Source organism: Cygnus atratus, chromosome Z, assembly GCF_013377495.2.
Source record: "Cygnus atratus isolate AKBS03 ecotype Queensland, Australia chromosome Z, CAtr_DNAZoo_HiC_assembly, whole genome shotgun sequence".
In the NCBI taxonomy this organism is placed as follows: Eukaryota; Metazoa; Chordata; class Aves; order Anseriformes; family Anatidae; genus Cygnus; species Cygnus atratus.
In genome coordinates this window covers 23,356,783-23,373,945 of record NC_066396.1, presented here as the reverse complement: position 1 = coordinate 23,373,945, position 17,163 = coordinate 23,356,783, and the positions used below count along the sequence as shown (strand labels likewise).

At 39.7% G+C, this 17,163-nt stretch overlaps 1 protein-coding gene across 7 annotated transcripts in view; it reads right to left on the bottom strand.

The window, feature by feature from the left end:
• Positions 1-1,051: 1,051 nt before the first annotated feature.
• The window catches only part of MAST4 (microtubule associated serine/threonine kinase family member 4), a 196,303-nt gene continuing 180,191 nt past the window's right edge, over positions 1,052-17,163 (bottom strand). For 6 of the 7 annotated variants that reach the window (XM_050716231.1, XM_050716229.1, XM_050716232.1 and 3 more), the window contains 8 exons: positions 15,543-15,670; positions 15,216-15,448; positions 13,607-13,807; positions 10,543-10,772; positions 8,094-8,216; positions 7,180-7,316; positions 6,288-6,469; positions 1,052-5,428 (listed from right to left, as the gene is read on the bottom strand). In XM_050716231.1, coding sequence (XP_050572188.1) covers positions 1,563-5,428; positions 6,288-6,469; positions 7,180-7,316; positions 8,094-8,216; positions 10,543-10,772; positions 13,607-13,807; positions 15,216-15,448; positions 15,543-15,670 — 5,100 coding nt within the window. In that variant the 3' untranslated portion in view covers positions 1,052-1,562. The remainder of the gene's footprint in view (positions 5,429-6,287; positions 6,470-7,179; positions 7,317-8,093; positions 8,217-10,542; positions 10,773-13,606; positions 13,808-15,215; positions 15,449-15,542; positions 15,671-17,163) is intronic. The other variant, XM_050716230.1, reaches the window with a different exon arrangement.

Here is a 17,163-nt window from a genome sequence, read left to right as displayed (position 1 = left end):
GAAACAGGTATGGGCCTAGGTCTAGTTTAGCTACATAAAACAGAAATAAGCAAAACCACCATTCTGTTGATCCCAATCACTTAAAAACACACATCTGCAAGGATATTGTGTAGTGCTCCTGTACATGTTTCATGTTTTACCTTTCATCCTTCAAAACAAACTAATAATCTCCACACTAAAATGATCCAAGTCTACATGTTCCACAGTATACAAAATTTAAATAAGGCTTAGCAAAAGTAAAAAGACAGTCACATTCTAGCACCAAATAGCTCCAACAGGTTCCTTTGTTACAAAATGCTTCTTTTATAATTACAGTATTACTCTTTTTTTTGCATACAAATAAAAAGATTATGTTATGAAATGTATGGAGCTACTCAATGCATTTAGAAATTAATGTGAAACCCAGAATTTCTTGCTAAAAACAGCAAGTTAAAGTCTACAACATAAGGCCCCAGCTACATATTAAAATGTATCGGATGTCCTGAACTTTTTTTTTTTGAAGATATGATACTGGAACTGCTTTTTTTCCTTTTTACCCTAATTGCCATAAAATAGAAAAAAAAAAAAGCTACAGCTGTATGAAGCTAATTATGCAGGCCTAGATGCCGTAACACACATTCTCTGAATTCGTCAAAACCCATGATGAACATAATAGTACTGCAAGTCATGTGCTTATATTTGTGCCTCACACTGTAAGGGCCTGAATTTAAAAAAGCTGAAGGAAACCAAGAGAGGGTTGCAGCAGAAACCAAAGACACGGCGTGTGCTTCAGAGTCTCGGCCTTGTCTGAGGGAAAGGTGACAGAATACACTCCCAGCAGACAAGACCAGCACAACCATTCCACCAGAGAACACAACTCTTCCTGGGATGCCGTGATAGCCAAGCGCTCTTCCCTTATCTTTAATCACACCCACTCTACCAGGCAGGTTTTGTGCAGTAGGGAGATGCAGTTAGATCTTGTGTTAGATCTGGTGAAGCAGTTAGCCAGATACACTACTATCAAAATCTGATTACTAACAATACATGTAAAAACTCACAATAACTCACCACGTTTATTCTTTTCTTGTATTTTTACCTCTAGCTAGGATTTTTAGTAAGTAAAAATGTGGCATGTTTTTATCCTCCAGGTTAGACCAATACTTGTGCACGTCCACGCCACTTGTGAGTTTTAGTAATTCAGTTTCGTATTTGAGTATGGCAAATAAGTAGCAAAGCAACTATCTTTAAAAAAGGGAAGAGTAAACAATGCAATCAGCAGCAAAGTATATATGCTACATTCAAACCCCAAACACATCACCAAGTATTTACAGAGGAAATCATTTCTTCAACAGCTTTCAGCTGTATATCTATTTTTGTACAAATACTATATGGTAACAGTTTTACCGGTTAACATTGGGAAGGCATTTTGAAAAAAAAGTCCTTTCTATATATCCCCATTCTTTTTTGTCAGTGACATGAAAGCTTTGCCACACAAAGACACTACACAGTGCTGGTTTGAAGATGGTCAAAATATATTGTCTTTGTTTCAGCTAGTTTTGAAGTCATATCTGCAGGTAGTACAGTCAACAGTTTTTTTTGTGAGGACTGCTCCGCAAAGCTTCCTTTCCTCGCCGCTGCCGAGCTGAGTCTTTGTCATTAGAAAGTGCATTTTGGCGGTCAGGTGTGGTTGCTGACCTAGATAAATCTTTACCTACATTCTGTTTTCTTGAAGCAGACTGCTGAGCCTGAACAGCATCTTTTCCCTTTACATCCACAGTGTTAACAAAAGACTTTTCTTGATTTCCAGGTTTCCCCCCAGTGTTTGAAGTAGAGTGGTGGGCTTCTACTACAACAGCAGCACTGTGCAAGGTCACCAGTGACACACTTTTAGTCATTTCTGCCTTACCATACCCTGTGGAAGAGGTGCTTTTCTTACTTAGTTCCTTGCAGCTGGCTGCAGGAAGCTCAGGTGAAGCTGCTTTAACCTTTGCTGAAGATGCATCACTCTTCTCTGAAGACAAAACAAATGCTTCTTGTCTACATTCAGAGAAATTGGCTGAACTAGTCAGTGGTTTTCCTGGCATTGCAGCCACATGACAAGAACTTTGCCCACTGGCACCTGACAAATGTTTTATTGCAGCCTGTTTGTTTGCATCCTCTGGCTGTTTTTGATTAACTTGTCCTTTCCCTTTTGAATCTTGAGAGCATTTGCTACTTGCGGTTGATTTTTCTGCTCCTTTTGCCCTGGCATCGCTGTTTGTGAGGCAAAGGGTAGGCTCTACTTTCCCACTGTCATGTTGAACATAAAGTGCATCAGTGCATGTTTTTCCTTCGGGTCTTTTATCCGGAGACGTCTGATTACTAGGGCTTCTGTCTGCCTGTTTGCTCAGCATGAGACAGTCTTTCACAGTGGAAAACTTTGGAGACACGGTTTGTTTCTCAGTGAGGTGAAGCAGCTTTTGATCAGCAGATTCCCCAAAGCCTGCTGGTTCTTGCCTTTGCATTTGCTTAGAAATCTCTGGGCCTGTTGGTCCTGGGCCAAGAGCAAAGGATTTGGGTTTGGTGTCAGCAGTGATGGTGCTCACTTGAAGGGTGGATACCAACCCATGCTCAACAGTCACAGGCTTTTCGACCTGAACATGTTCATTGTTCATTTTTCTCAAAGAACCTGAAACAAAAGAAGGGGGATCTGGCACATTTTTACTGGCATGTTTGCCATCTTTCCGTGAGCTGACAGACACCTGAATAATTGTTTCTTTTTCTTTTGTTTCTGGAGTGCATGGTTTTTGTGAAAAGGTCTGTTTATCCAAGTGCTTAGACCTAGAGGAAGTCACATCAGAAGCAGGCCTGAGCTTATTACTGCTGCTTTCCACACAGGTGGCAGCAGGCTTCACGTGTTCTTGAATACCTACATGAACATCTACAGCACAGTTTCTGCTTACAGCATCTCTCGCAGCAGGGGAGACCAGAGCAGTAAGTTGTTGCTGAGCAACTTGGCTGGACTGCGTTCTCTCAGTGGTCTGTAGCCTTATGTCAGGGACCTGTTTCTGATCTTTCTTTCCCAAATCTTTGGTGTTGTCCTTCTGCACAGAGGACAGCAGTATAGACTTCTCATTTTTAGGATCACAATCCATTGAGGGTCGTTTGGATGGAGGAGTTTCATTCTTTAACTCTATAGTAACTTTCTTAGACTCACTGAGAACTTTCTGCTTGGTTATATCCCTTTCTACAAAACTAGCAACAACAGTGTCTTCTTTGTTTAACTGTTTTAGAGCATCTTTGCTATCCTTAGGTTGTGCCTTGGGACCAGCTGCTTGCATTTTTCCTTGTATCTGAGATGGAATGGCAAAATCAGCAGATTTTTTTTCATTGCTTCTGGAGTAGCTTGTTGTCAGAACATCTGAGACAGATACCTTCAGAGATGACTCCCTGATCACCTCCACCTTTGCAGGGGTAGGTTCACAATTTCTTTGGGTTATTGGCTGTCTGGCAGGCAACTCCTTTTGCCCTTGCTTCTCTTTGCCTAGAGCTTTTTCAGGAGTGCTCTGAACAGTAGAAAGTTTGCAGTATGTTTGGGTAGTTTTAACACTCTGACTCTGAATAGTGCTGGACTTTGCCTCCACTGAACTGTCCTTCTGTTTTGAAGGAGAGGTGTCTTTCTTTTGAACAGCTTCAACAGAAACACTGATTTTAGCAGCTGGACTAGGAGCCTTTTTCTCTGTCACTACTTCTGCAGCCACAGGCATCACTGGTGGATTTGGAGAACTCTTGCTTATTTGCAGAACCTGAGGTTCTGATATGTTAATTTTGCTAGATTTTGAATAGCTTAACAACTGCTCTTTCTGACAGGCCAGTTCTGCCTTTCCACCACCCTCTTGTGGTGCTGCAGGTTTAGAAGATCCCGCATCACTGCTGGCACTCTGTCCTTCTGGCAGTACACACACAGGCAACTCGGTCTTCGAAGCCTGTGGTCCAGAAAGTAAGGCAATGTCTAGTGTGCCTTCTATTGGTTTCAGGCAGGAAACAGACCTCCCATCAAGTTTATATTCTGATGGACTTTTTCTGACAGGTGACTCCGTGGAAATCACAGCTGATTTTTCCACACCCGTTTCTGCTCGGCCATTCAAGGTTTTGAGGGGAACAAAAGAAACGGAATTAATCTGAGCAGCATGTGCACTGTTGATGAATGCTCTACCCTCAGCAACTGTAGTGGAATCCTGCTGTATGCTTATGGGTCTGACTGTGTTAAGTTGAAGGCATTCGTGAACATTTGTTGTCAGCTTGGGTTTTAGCACTGGACAGACACTCTCATCTTTTTCTTCAAAGGACAGTTTCTTTCTAAGATAATCAATATTTGCAAGTTTGCCATCTAATCTTTCATATTTGACAAATTCTTTTGTTGGTACATTTTTATCCGTGTTTTCTCCCTTTCCATTAAACATCCTGTCAGAGGACTGCGATGGTACATCCTGCAGTGTACATGGAGGGGAAGTTCTTTTGAAGTCACAGGAAAGGTGACTGAATTCACTAAGCGGAGGCCCATGACACAACGTCTGTGCTTCTAAAGCAATGCACTCATTTGATCTCAAGTTTGCATTCTTTTGAAGGGTGTCTTTGAGTATGCCACCAGCTGACTGGGTCTCCAAAGCAACGATTTTTGTTTCAAACTGATTTGATCTTTCTAATACCTTCTGGAATGCTTTTTTGTCTCTTTCTTCCAATCTTAAGGTATTGGGATTTTCTGGTTCGCTGCTATGTTCATGTAGAGCAGCATTTGCTTTTTCAGCAAAATCTTGCTTTTTCATAACTATCTTGACCTTCAGCTTCTCTCTGTCTAGCTCATCGATGGATTCTTGCCTACCTAATTTACGAGAAATGGGACGTTTCAAGCAGCCCTGTTCTACAGGCCTGACTCTTGTGAGTGACGGCACATCTGATACATTCTCCTCCAAACTCTGAAGAGTTACTTCCCTCTGGGACAATTCTCTATTCACTTCTTCCTGGGTCACCTCCAGACTGTGTTTTCGTGAACATAAGTGTTTCTTATCACTGGCATAAGAGGGTGCAAGTTTCTCTTCAGATTGGACTCTCTTTAAGAGTGGAGATCGTGGTGGCTCTGCACTCTTTGGCCTAACAATATGCCTTACAATAGTTGGAGGGGAGTGCATTTTGCTAGGAAAAGACTGAGCTATTTTTGTATTTCCAAGTGAATGTCCTAGCAATGGTGATGGAGATCGCTGAGGGGATGTGGGCTGGGGTGTTGGAGAAGGTGTCCGTGCCAGAGGAGAGAGAGGGATGCTGCCAGCTGATTTGCGTCTTCCAGATCTGTATCTTTGCCCACCAAGCTTTGGACCCAAGCCATGAAGAGTGCTGGGTCTTATGTGTCCTGAGCCAGCTGGAGAATTGGGAGCACTTGAACTAGGGGAACTACTCTGGGAAGAATTAGTACCTACAAAAAGAAGAAACAAACCAAGCATGAGATTAGCAAGAATAACTGAATCTTGCCTAGGAGAAGAGTGAGAGGCAGTGCTTGCACTTATCCAAAAAGGATGCATGCTGTCTGTTCCTATAGCATTCCAAGATTTGGAAGGTTTTGAGTGACTGGGCTTTAAAACCCTCATCATTCCAGAATGTTATTTCTCCCTTCCACCCTCTGTTCCTTCATCCTGCTTGAGTTCTTGCCTCCTTCTATTTAAAAAGAATACCTAATGTTTTCTGGCACTTCAAAGCAATGATCAAGATTTCCAAATAATCTACCTTCAGCACGGGATTGTACAACAGCATTCACTTTATTAGAAGACACTAAAATCACAACAAAAGTGCAATAGGAAAATGCGGCAGATGAGGCCCGTTTAAAAGTCAGAAACATCTCTATTTCAGCAGCTGGTTCATCTTTTCAATAATAAATTCACATTTGTGAGAGCCCATGCTAGTTATATCATGCAGCAACTTTTTCCTCGGTTTCATTCTTGTATCAGCCTCTCCTAGGCAAGATTCTGCTTTGTACTCTAAAACTGGATTGTTTATTACTCAACTTGTTGCTTCGTAGACTTCAGATTTTCTATCAAAAACTACAAAACTACAAACCTAGCAGACGATTCCATTTTTGGATCATGAGAACCCCTTTGGATTTTGCATCAAGAATCTTTTTTTCCCCTTCCAGACAGAAACCAGCTGCTGTTCAATAATTACGTCTGTCTGAGCTGACTGCTCTCAGCAGAGCATGATAGCATTGGGGGGCTCACAAGAAGCAGAACATACTTCAATTTCAAGTAATTTTCCTCTGCCCTCCATTCTTTTACACTCACCAGATGGAAAATCAGGAGTGGAGCGGTAACTTGGGGTAGGTGACCTCGGAGACAAGCTGTGGGTTGGAGACCCAGGCAAGCTCTCCCCTGATGAAAGTGATCGGTTCAGGCAGGAGAAACTTCTGCTGGTGTGAAGAAGGGGTGAGGGTTGCTTGGCCAACTTTTTAAATAGAGATCTTCTCCTAGTGTGAGAAGAGCACAACATTAATCAAAACGTAATATGCAGAAAAGATACCATTACCACAGGCAAAGCTCTTGCGGCTGACATTGCTTCAATCTCCCAGTACCCCACATGAAAAGAAGTATAAAACCTATGTTTGCATGAAACCAAACCTGTCTGCAGAGTATGAAGTTCAGAAAATATCCTGATTGCTAATAAGTGGGATAGATATTTTAACTAAATCTATTTGTACTAAAATGTATTCACTGAATTTCAGAGCAACAATTAACTTCTTATGGAGTATAAATCTTAATTTTCTTAATTTAAGAGCCCACCAAAACTCAGTATCTATACAGTACAAGCAATGTATTTGGGGAATATGCGTAAACATTAGCATCAAGCAAAAAATACACATAAACTTAGTACTAGGAAGTTTAATGAAGTAGAAAAAGCTATAGTGAATCCAAATGAAGACACAACCTCAGTTACTCATTTTCTTCCCTGTAATGGTTTGTAAACCCTGGAAAATTTTTAAGTGGCATTTTAATGGATATACTATAGGCAAAATGGGAATGAAAGAATGTGTTACACCCACAGGATCTCACAGCAGAAGGTAAAAAAGAGGGGCAGAAAGTATGAGAGGGAATTGGATTAACTTCATTTTAAAATTAATTGTTATGTCCACACACACACAAGAACACACATTCATCATGAACCAAAAAGCTTACTCACCTCTCTAAACTCTCTTTTTTCTTGGTTTTCTTACTGCGCCTAACCATTCTGCTTCTGTAGCTGTTTCTCCTGGCAGGTCCTGTCTTGATGGAAGTGTTTTCAAATGGGGTTGTCATAATTGACACTTTGTTGCCACTCTGCCAAAATACAGACAATCTTTAGGCAGAGTAATAGAAGACCTCTTGGCTTTAAATTGAAGTTACAGTACAAACACAAATGCAATAGAACAGCAACAGACTAAGCGCTGGCAGTATAGGGAACTTCATGCAGAAGCTGCCAGGCTAATTTATGCCACATAAACGATGACTGGAAAATTCTCAAATTGCTGTCAAAATTTCTGAACTACTTCATACCAAGAACCAGCTTTAGGACAATAAGAAATTCTAATAATTGTAGCTAGATAAAAGGGAGCATGGACTGACCAAGGCTGCTGTTTTCAAGAAATAAGTTTCTATAGAAACATCTTATTTAAAGATTATGAAAGGTATCCTGTACAGCAGGAAATAAAACATTTCATATTCTCTGTTTCCACTTTTCCTCATTGATTTCACTTTGATAAAGAGAAAATGATAAGTAGCCTTATCGTCAATAGCTTGAGTTACCTGATGAAGATGGTTGGATTCACGGAAGTGCTTTCCTGCACGTCAAGTTTTTCAAGAGAGATGCATCTTTGTGTCAGTACCCAAATAGACTTTATACCAGTAGCAGTGTCAGTTCCTTGCAGTGAAACTAAAGTCATACTAAGATATATAGAGTCACTGACTTCTCTCCAGATCACTGCAATAACAACTTAGAGTTTGTACTTGAACAGTCATAAAACCTGATAGCTAATCTCTGAAAGAAGCGAACGTAACCCCACAATTCTTGGTGAGGAACTGCAAAGTGTTTTTGTGTCCCAGTTAACCAAGAGTTACCTTTAACAACAACTCAATGACTTCTGTATGAACAAGACCATGCACTGGTTCTCCATTGATATGGGTAATCAGGTCCCCAGCTTTTAAACCAGCCTGGTGTGCTGCACCTCCTTCTTCCACATTCTAGAAATCACAGATGGAGAAAATGGATGCTCGTTAAACTACTCTCCATACTTTCAAGAGTAGCTTTATTTAATCAATTCTTTCTATAAAAGTGGTTGTCTTTTAAATACAACAAAGAAATACAGATATTACAGATATTAAATCCTATGAATGAAGAAAAAAAAATCTGACAAGTCATCATTTCATCATCAACTGCTTACTTGATTTTTGTACTTATATGGGATGTGGAATTGTTTCAAAGCTCACTGAAACACGGCGTCACTGCTGATACTAAGTAAAATCTGCTTAGCAGGGCATGATATAAAGAAGGGGTGATTCAGTTCCCATGCCAGAATTTTAAATTTGAATTGAAGACTTTATATCTGACACTGAGAAATACTTATGTAATTAAGGCAGTGATCACATACAGGACCCTAATCATAATGCACATTTTTAACTCCACCACACAGCTGAGGGCTGTTTGTATTCGGACCAAATTCACCAGGCTGCCCATTGGAGGGAACAATGAGGCACGAACGTGATGAAGGACCAAAACGAACAGAAATTGCAAATGATGTTGAAAGTGGCTTAAATAAGTTATTATATTTTTAAATGAGCTCTTCAAGAATTTTAAGTCATGTAGCCACTACTGAGGCCTACAGAGCTAAAAATATATAAATATTAAAAATTTGATAGTGTTTTGAAAAATGTCAAGGTTTCACTTCTAATGCAACAGCATTGTTTTTCTTTCCTTCCTTTCACTGATGTGACACTATACCAGTGACAAGAATTTCAGTTTTTGTATTTATTATCAGTCACATGTAGCCACTCTCAACATTCAATGTTCTTGATGAATTAGTATGTCTGAGAGGTAAACAATATGACTGAAACATGAATAAACATGAACGATACACTATTTCATCAGTTGCATGGCTATTTCAAAACCTACAGTGGATATTTGAAACAAAACATCATCCAAAACTTCAAAGCTTATAATATATTTGTAATGAATTTTTCAAAATTATTTTAAGGTAGTTGGAATATGTTTAACATTTATATACACACACACACATATATACCTATGTATAATATATACAATATATAAAATACATGATTGGTTATCAACCTCAACTGTAAAATAAATATATATATGTATATAATTGCAGAAATATATAGATTTAGTTTACAATTGAGGAAGTTGATAACCAGTGCAAATGCAAGAACTGATGTCTTATTCTTTAGCCTGTCTCTCTCTCTTTATTCAAATAAGTAGCAAGCAGAGGATGAAAGATACATTATTTATTCCCGAGTCAGTCCTTTTCCTGAATGATAGATCCTCAAAGCTTTTCATATTTCAAACTGATTTGCAAATTTCTACACAAAATCAGTACTTTAAATTATCCTAATGACCAGTCAAATGTGGAAGTAACCCGACTTTAGTGAATCCCTTAATTGAAGCAGTTTAATAAACTTCATGTATATTTCAAATTTTTCTGTTTACAGTTTCTTAGTTTTGCAGACTCTGCCCCTAGTCAAAGAGGGGCTGCACCAACCCTTTCATTTTCTAAGCCACAGTACCCGGTTTACAAGTGCCAAATTTGCTAAAAATGAAATTGACCCATGTTGTTAAGTCAGCATCAGGCTTGGGCCCCAGGTCCAGGACATGGACCTGTTGTAGCAGGTCCAGAGAGGGGCCACAAAGATGATCAGAGGGCTGGAGCACCTCTCCTATGAGGACAGGCTAAGTGATTTGGGGTTGCTCAGCCTGGAGAAGAGAAGGCTCTGGGGAGACCTTACAGCAGCCTTCCTGTGCCTAAAGGGGGTCTACGGGAAAGCAGGGGAGGGACTCTTTGTCAGGGAGTGTAGGGATAGGACAAGGGGAAATGGCTTTAAACTAAAAGAGGGAAGATTTAGATTAGATGTTAGGGGAAATTCTTTATTCAGAGGGTGGTGAGGCATTGGAACACGCTGCCCAGAGAAGCTGTGTGGATGCCCCGTTCCTGGAGGTGGTGTGCAAGGCCAGGCTGGTGGGAGGTGTCCCTGCCCATGGCAGGGGGTTGGAATGGGGTGATCTTTAAGGTCCCTTCCAATCCAAACCATTCTATGGTTCTGTGGTCATAGGCAGGTACTACTCCTGTCAAAGATGTGTATTACATGGGTTTAATTGTCCCTACTGCCAGCACTGGCCTTGTGCACAGGCACAAATTTCATTCCAAGACAACTGTTCAGCACAATATTAAATTTTACACAGTAGCTGTCAAAAAGCAAAGACAATGTACACAAAAGATCAAAAGCAAATATATCACTAGTTTTCTCTGGCTATATGTAAGAAAAAGATTTAGCTTACCCAAACAATATGGTGCACAGTGTAGATATCACTGTCACCCACGTAAACCCTGATCGCTCGGATGGTGAAGCCATACTTTTTTCCTGAACTGTGAATTACTATTGGCTGATGAGGACTTGAAGCAGCAATTGAAGAATCACGACTGGGAGAGGAGTCACGGGAGGATGAAGGATCAGATGATAGTGAATGAGGTGACATAGGACTTCCCAGAGGAGAAACACCAAACACATCTGGAAGAAAAAGTGCCTATAAGAACACATTCTGAGCACACACAAACACATACACAAAACTGGGCATGTGTTTAATGACACCATTGTGACAAATTATTTCATTGTGTTTGCATAAAGACTCTCTCCTCACTGCGCATGAAGCTTAGTGAATTTGAAGCTTGACCAACAAACCCAATTTGAGAAATAAATTTAATTCCCCCATAGCATAACCCTGATTTCTTAATGCTAACATTAACTTGCTAGATGTAGGCTGTTTTTTTCCTTTTAGATATGAAAACACTCATTGCTAACTCTGAAAGAACAGTCCTCATTCCTCTTCCTTATAAATACACGTGAAAAGAACATCACTTTGGGAGCAGATGCTATCGTGAGTACACCCAAAACCACCTGTCAGATCAACCAGCAGTTTTAAAGAAAGTGTTTGTATTCTGGATTCAGTTACGTATCTAAAAACACTACCGTAATTAAACCACGGTATCTAGCTGGAACATGGACAGTAACTCACAATGCTTGTACCAAATCTCCATTCCTAAATTCTGATAGTTAAGACCACAAGACTTTCTTACAACAATATCAATTATGGCTTCATTTTATTTTATTGTTTTGAAAGCACACTGTGCTCACACTTGCGCAAATGTAAACACAATTGCTGCAGCATAAATAAAAATACTCTGGTGACTATAACAAGATGACAGCTCTTGAAAGGAATGCAGCCCAGAAACATTCCAGGTTTGTCTGCTGTGCCAAGCAATGTCATGTGAGGGCAGATAGCCTTTGTCAACAAAGGCACTACTGAGTATACTGACTCCCTGAATCTGAATCACCAAAGGCTCCAACAGATAGCTATCACTGGGTTAATGCTGAATTCCCACTACCAGCCAAACCCAGAGTGGGCTGTAACTGTCACCACCCTCTGGTTCTGAAACATTCCCAGATGCCCTCATCTATTTCTCTCTATAGTGTGGGACATATCCTGTGACTCTCAGCCACATGATCAGTGACACTGGCCACCTGTTGTTGTAGTTTATTTTATTGATGAATGTGAATAAGGTGGTTTTTTTGGGAGGTATTAAGTAATATATGAGATTTTCCTTGATATGAACATGACAAGAACATTCCTACGTGTAGCCAAAGCTAAGTTCAGATTTCATAGAATGCTGAGATTAAACTGAAAGAAACCTCCAGTTAATAAACACAGTAATTCAGACTATACTATCTCTGAACACAGCAATTTTTGACAGCTGTGAAAAGAACCAATAGAACACAAACTGATAAATGAGTGTTGCTTGTCTGTGTAGATTGCCTGCATGTGTACCATGCTCTTGTGATAGCTAATCTGAATAATTAGCATGCCCTATAGACCTTCTGCAAGCAGAAAAAAATCAAAATGGTACTAAGTGCTATAGGGACATACCAGAAAAACACCTGTGACTTATGGGACAGAGAGATTATTTGAAAGAAACAGTCTATACAAAGAACAAGCCCAGACTGCTTCTTGGCCACAATGCTTTCAGAATTGAAAATATCCTACATAGGCTAAACACACAGTCACTATCTTTCCCATTGTAAAAATAAAGACATCTTCATCTCTCACACGCATTCTGTGAGAATGATCATTCACATTCAGACAGCATCACAGAAATGCTAATCATTCTTTTCATGGGCAATGGGTTGTACACATTGAAGCAGAGGCAAAATATTCCTCTATAATTGTGACTTTAAACCTTCCTCCTGACTTATCTCATTAAAAATTCTCATGGTTAGTTGGTGCTTATCACAGATATTACACAGGAAGCCTATGCTGTTTTTTAAATTGTATGGTGAAGAAGGGTAGAAAACATCATGAGGTGAATCAGAAATTCCTGCACTAATAGTGCTCAGACAGTCCTTTCACCTCTTAAAATTCTCTAAGATTCATGGACAATACCACTGCATCTGCTCACCAAGGTATTAAAGAGAGCATAAGGCACACGTGCTTTACAACTTGGAGGTACAATGTCAGCTCTCTCCACCTCTGCCAGTCAGAACCAAAGCCTACAACCCTGCATAAAATTCTCCGCCAGGCTGTGGACTCAACGCATGAAGCATGAACATATGAAGCAGAGTGGGGTTGCATTATCACACCAGCAGATACTAAAATATTACACCTAAGGTCTAAAGGCAGCATATGGCCAGTGTATGAAGTTAATGCGTAATCCCACTTTTGAAAAAAATCACTTAGTTTGGGAAATTTGGACTTTGATTCTGAACCACTACAATATGAAGTCTCAGTGCTTCATCTGGAAACACTTAATACTACTGCTACTACACTTCCACTTATGTATAGCAGTATTTCTGGCTTCACATGTTGATCACTCCATGCAAGCCAATGTAATAGAAAAAGGAGCTTATTGTCTATTTCCACTTCGGGGACACTTTGTTCTGGTTTATCACTTTTCCTTACAGGAGATGGGAGAAAACTAGCCACACCAAACACGCTGCTGTAACCGAAAAGCCGTTATTAATGGAGTTGTACATAGCAAACTGCTCAGAATTTAAGCTACAACCATACTGCAGGATGGACCAGGACTGAAGTCTGCATCCTGCTGCACACGCATGTGGTCAAAACCAAAGGAGTTACCACTAAGCTACAGTCTGCTTGTCAGAGGTGGTCTCTCAGGTGTGATCTGACCGCTGTAACTGTCTGACTAGATTAGACCATTATTATCATGAGAAAAGGAAAAACAAAACTTGACATGGAATTCATTCTGGATTCTCCAAAATCTTACATTTACATTATAAACCATGCAGTATGAACAAATCACAACATTTCAAATCAACAGATTTATCTCTACCTCCTGGAATCATGAGGGACAAAGCACTTGCAGAAAGGGACTTCGTGACTTTTCCAGAGATCTTCTTTTTCTCTGTGCTTTCTAATCGCTGACGAGCCACATGAGATGCAACTTCACTGGGTTGTTTTGAGGAGTTATCTGTGCTGTCCACACTCTCACTTCTTCCATTTATCTGATCTAAGTGTTCTGAAAAACTACCAACTGTACAAAGAAGGAATAAACATATTGAGGAAAAAATGGGAGTCAGGGAGGAAAAACTGTACTGTTGTGAAGTGGTAATTTTTCCTTCTGTCTACATGTCCATAGAACAACGCTTCAGAAATCTGAGTAATTCTTTCAGATACGCATAGAGGTTAACAGAATGAACTAATGCAACAGTGACTACAACGTTGTGTAGTCACTGACTAAAGCAAAATGTAGACAAAAGCAGAAGCAAGTTTGGTAGCTCATTATGCAGTGCTCACCTTGAAGAACTTAATGATTAAGTTTATGATTAATACAATTATTTTTCATGTGAACTTCACCTAAAGTAAATGAGAGGTTCCAATCCTACAAAAGTTGTCAGCTTAACAACTTCAAAATCATTAAAAACACTAATTATAGTTAAATTTTTAATTACTATCTACAGCTTTTATTCTTTGAGTGTTTTTCTATCACTTCCACAAGGAGGAAGATACCTAGCACCACAAAACTCAATATACAACCACAATGGTGTTAGTCTATCATAGGTAATGATTTTCCACAATGCTCAGTTAAGGACAACGGGATTTCAAGCAATTAAAAACAAACAAACAAACAAACAAAACAGGAAGACCCTACGCCAAGTGAATCTGTGAAAGATTTCTTCAAAGATGCCACAGTAAAGTTGTGTGACCTTATGAAACAAGCAAGAAGAGTAAGTCTCTGACCTTTGAACAAAACTAATACCTAGTTTTTCTTCAAGATCACAGAATATCCTGTTCCTAATGCACCACCACAGAAAAAAAATGAAATTATTCTTAAGTATAATCAATAAGTTATGAAAGAGCAAGAAGCAATTTGAGTTAACATCTGTGACTGCTATGCTTAACTCCATCAACGTAACATTGAGGAGGGGAGTGAGCCCAGCTTAGAAAGCACACTCAAGATTTTGGACAAGAGAAGAAGATGGAAATGGTTATACAGCTGGATGGGCTTGAGGATGTTTTCCCAGAAATGGGGGGTGGAAGGGAAGAAAATACAGACAACAAGAGAAATCATGGGTATAGGAATAGAAAGGATACATAATACAAGGGTTATCCTGAGATAACTTATTGAGGTACAAAACTGTAGATGTGGAGAGGACATGTGCAGCACAGAGTGTTAGAAAATAGCTATACAGATCAGCTGGAAAGACTCCAGGATGATCAATCAAAAAATCACCAACCTAGGCATGGGAAGGTATAAAAATAGTGCTTTATGTGCTTAAGGGACCTATGACTCATTTTCTCCAAACCAGAGCCCTCTTGAGATACTTTCGTTTAAGCAGTACTGAAATGCAGGATTTCTAAATCCATGAATGTAAGTGCTAAACAAAGACGACTCACAACCGTTTCTAATGTCATCAGTGAAGAGACCCACCCTGAATTACCTGATAGTGTGGAGCTGCTGATGGTACTTGCTGGAGTGGTTACTTCAGGTTCATCTTGCACTGTTTCCTCGCTCACTAATGGAGGCTTTTCCTGTTCTTCCCGGGGCCTCACTAAGCAGGTAGAATCATCCTGTTCTCCTTCAGCTGATATGGCCAGCTTTGGCAGTAAACCAGAACTATGTCGCTGCCTGCTACTCTCAGTGTCCGAGGAGGTGGATGTAGATATTTGTTGTCTGCAATAAAAATAAGCAAACTCTCATGCAGTTAACTGAGATGAGGTGGCTTGCTAGCTGTCTAGCAGGATGTGGACCACTTCCTTCTACTTACATTTCAGAATATTCTGAACTCCAGCTTAAAGATTCCACTGAAGGCAATGTTACACTCTTTGTTTTGTCTCCTGTATCTTCCTTTTCTTCACCTTGTGTTTGAGTGACTCGGTCTATGCTACTAAAAACCTGTAACAGAAGAAATAAACAAACAAACCACACACAAACATATAGAAAAGTCCTCATCACTGACATTTGATGTAAAAAGATATTCAGGAAAGCAAGTTTATTTCAAGTGGTACTCTGCATGTTCTAAATGCTTACACAGTATTTCACAGTGTAAACTTCAAAATTCTTGAGCCTTCTTATATTTCTATACTTTCTGTTCTTAAAATGTTTTGCTTTCTTGGCTCCGTATACAGGGTCACGAATAGTATCTCTTCTCATTACAAATTCATCAGCTTTCTCTGCATTTCACTGTGTGAACCACAAGACTACAAACAAAATCCATTGCCTTGGGGTCTCCAGGTCACAGGATCAATGCAAATGCTGAATTTACTCATAACCATAAAATCACAAAAGAAAAAAAAAAACCTACCCCTAGGAAACTAAGTATCTACCAGTCAGATGTGGAAAGCAGACAAATGAATCTCAGAATTAAAGAATAAATTCTTAAGAATTTAAGACTCAGAAGTAAAGAATAAATTACCTGGCTAAAGGATTTAGAAAAAGTAAATTCTTAACATTTCAGAAGTCTGTTTATTTAGCTGACAAACAGCATATAGAAATTGTCAGCTGTATATTCTACAGCTTGGCAGTTGCAGCTAGGGACACAGTGACATAATGACATTAACTTACTAAATCATTATCGTGGAACAGAGCTTTCAAGAGGGTAGAAGCTCACAAAATCCCAGAATCAAATGGTTGGAAAGGATTTCTGGAGGCCACCTGGTCCAACAAGCTAGAACACCTAGAGCAGGTTGCCCAGGACCACGTCCAGGCAGCTTTTGAAAATCTCCAAGGAGGGAGACTCCACAACCTCTCTGGGCAACCTATGCCAGTGCCCTGTCACACTCCCAGTAAAAAACATGCTTCCTTAGGTTCAGACTGAACTTCTTGTGTTGGCTCCCACTGCCTCTTGTTGAAGTTATCTCCAAAGAGCCAAGTTATCTTGTCCAAGGTATCTTCAAAAGGACTGAATCATTTCCTAATAACTGAATTTGAAACATGCCGCCAAGTGAAAATAGTTTACATAGAAAATAACTGTATCTACAACTCCCGTCTCTGCTCCTCCATGCTATCACAGATACAATACATAAGTGGTACTGCAGAGCCACTACAAAATATACCAGTTAATTAAAGCATAAGCCATAAAAAACAAGATACAAACAAACATACATTTTCAAAATACCTTTCAATAGTTCCTAGAACATGTTAAACAAACTGCTCATTAATAGAAAGCTTTTGAAAGTCACTGCTGTCTACTATTAAAAGCATGCTCATTAGGCATTCTGCTTCTTAATCCATTATCTCCTGCCAATTTTTCATCTACACTATTACCTAAGTATGTCCATTCTGCATTCCTTGCCCAGCAATAATTAGCTCTCATCTCTTCCCCTCTGGACACTCAGCTTTGTCTTCAATTCACAGCATTCAAATCACTCACTCAAATCCACTTTTTT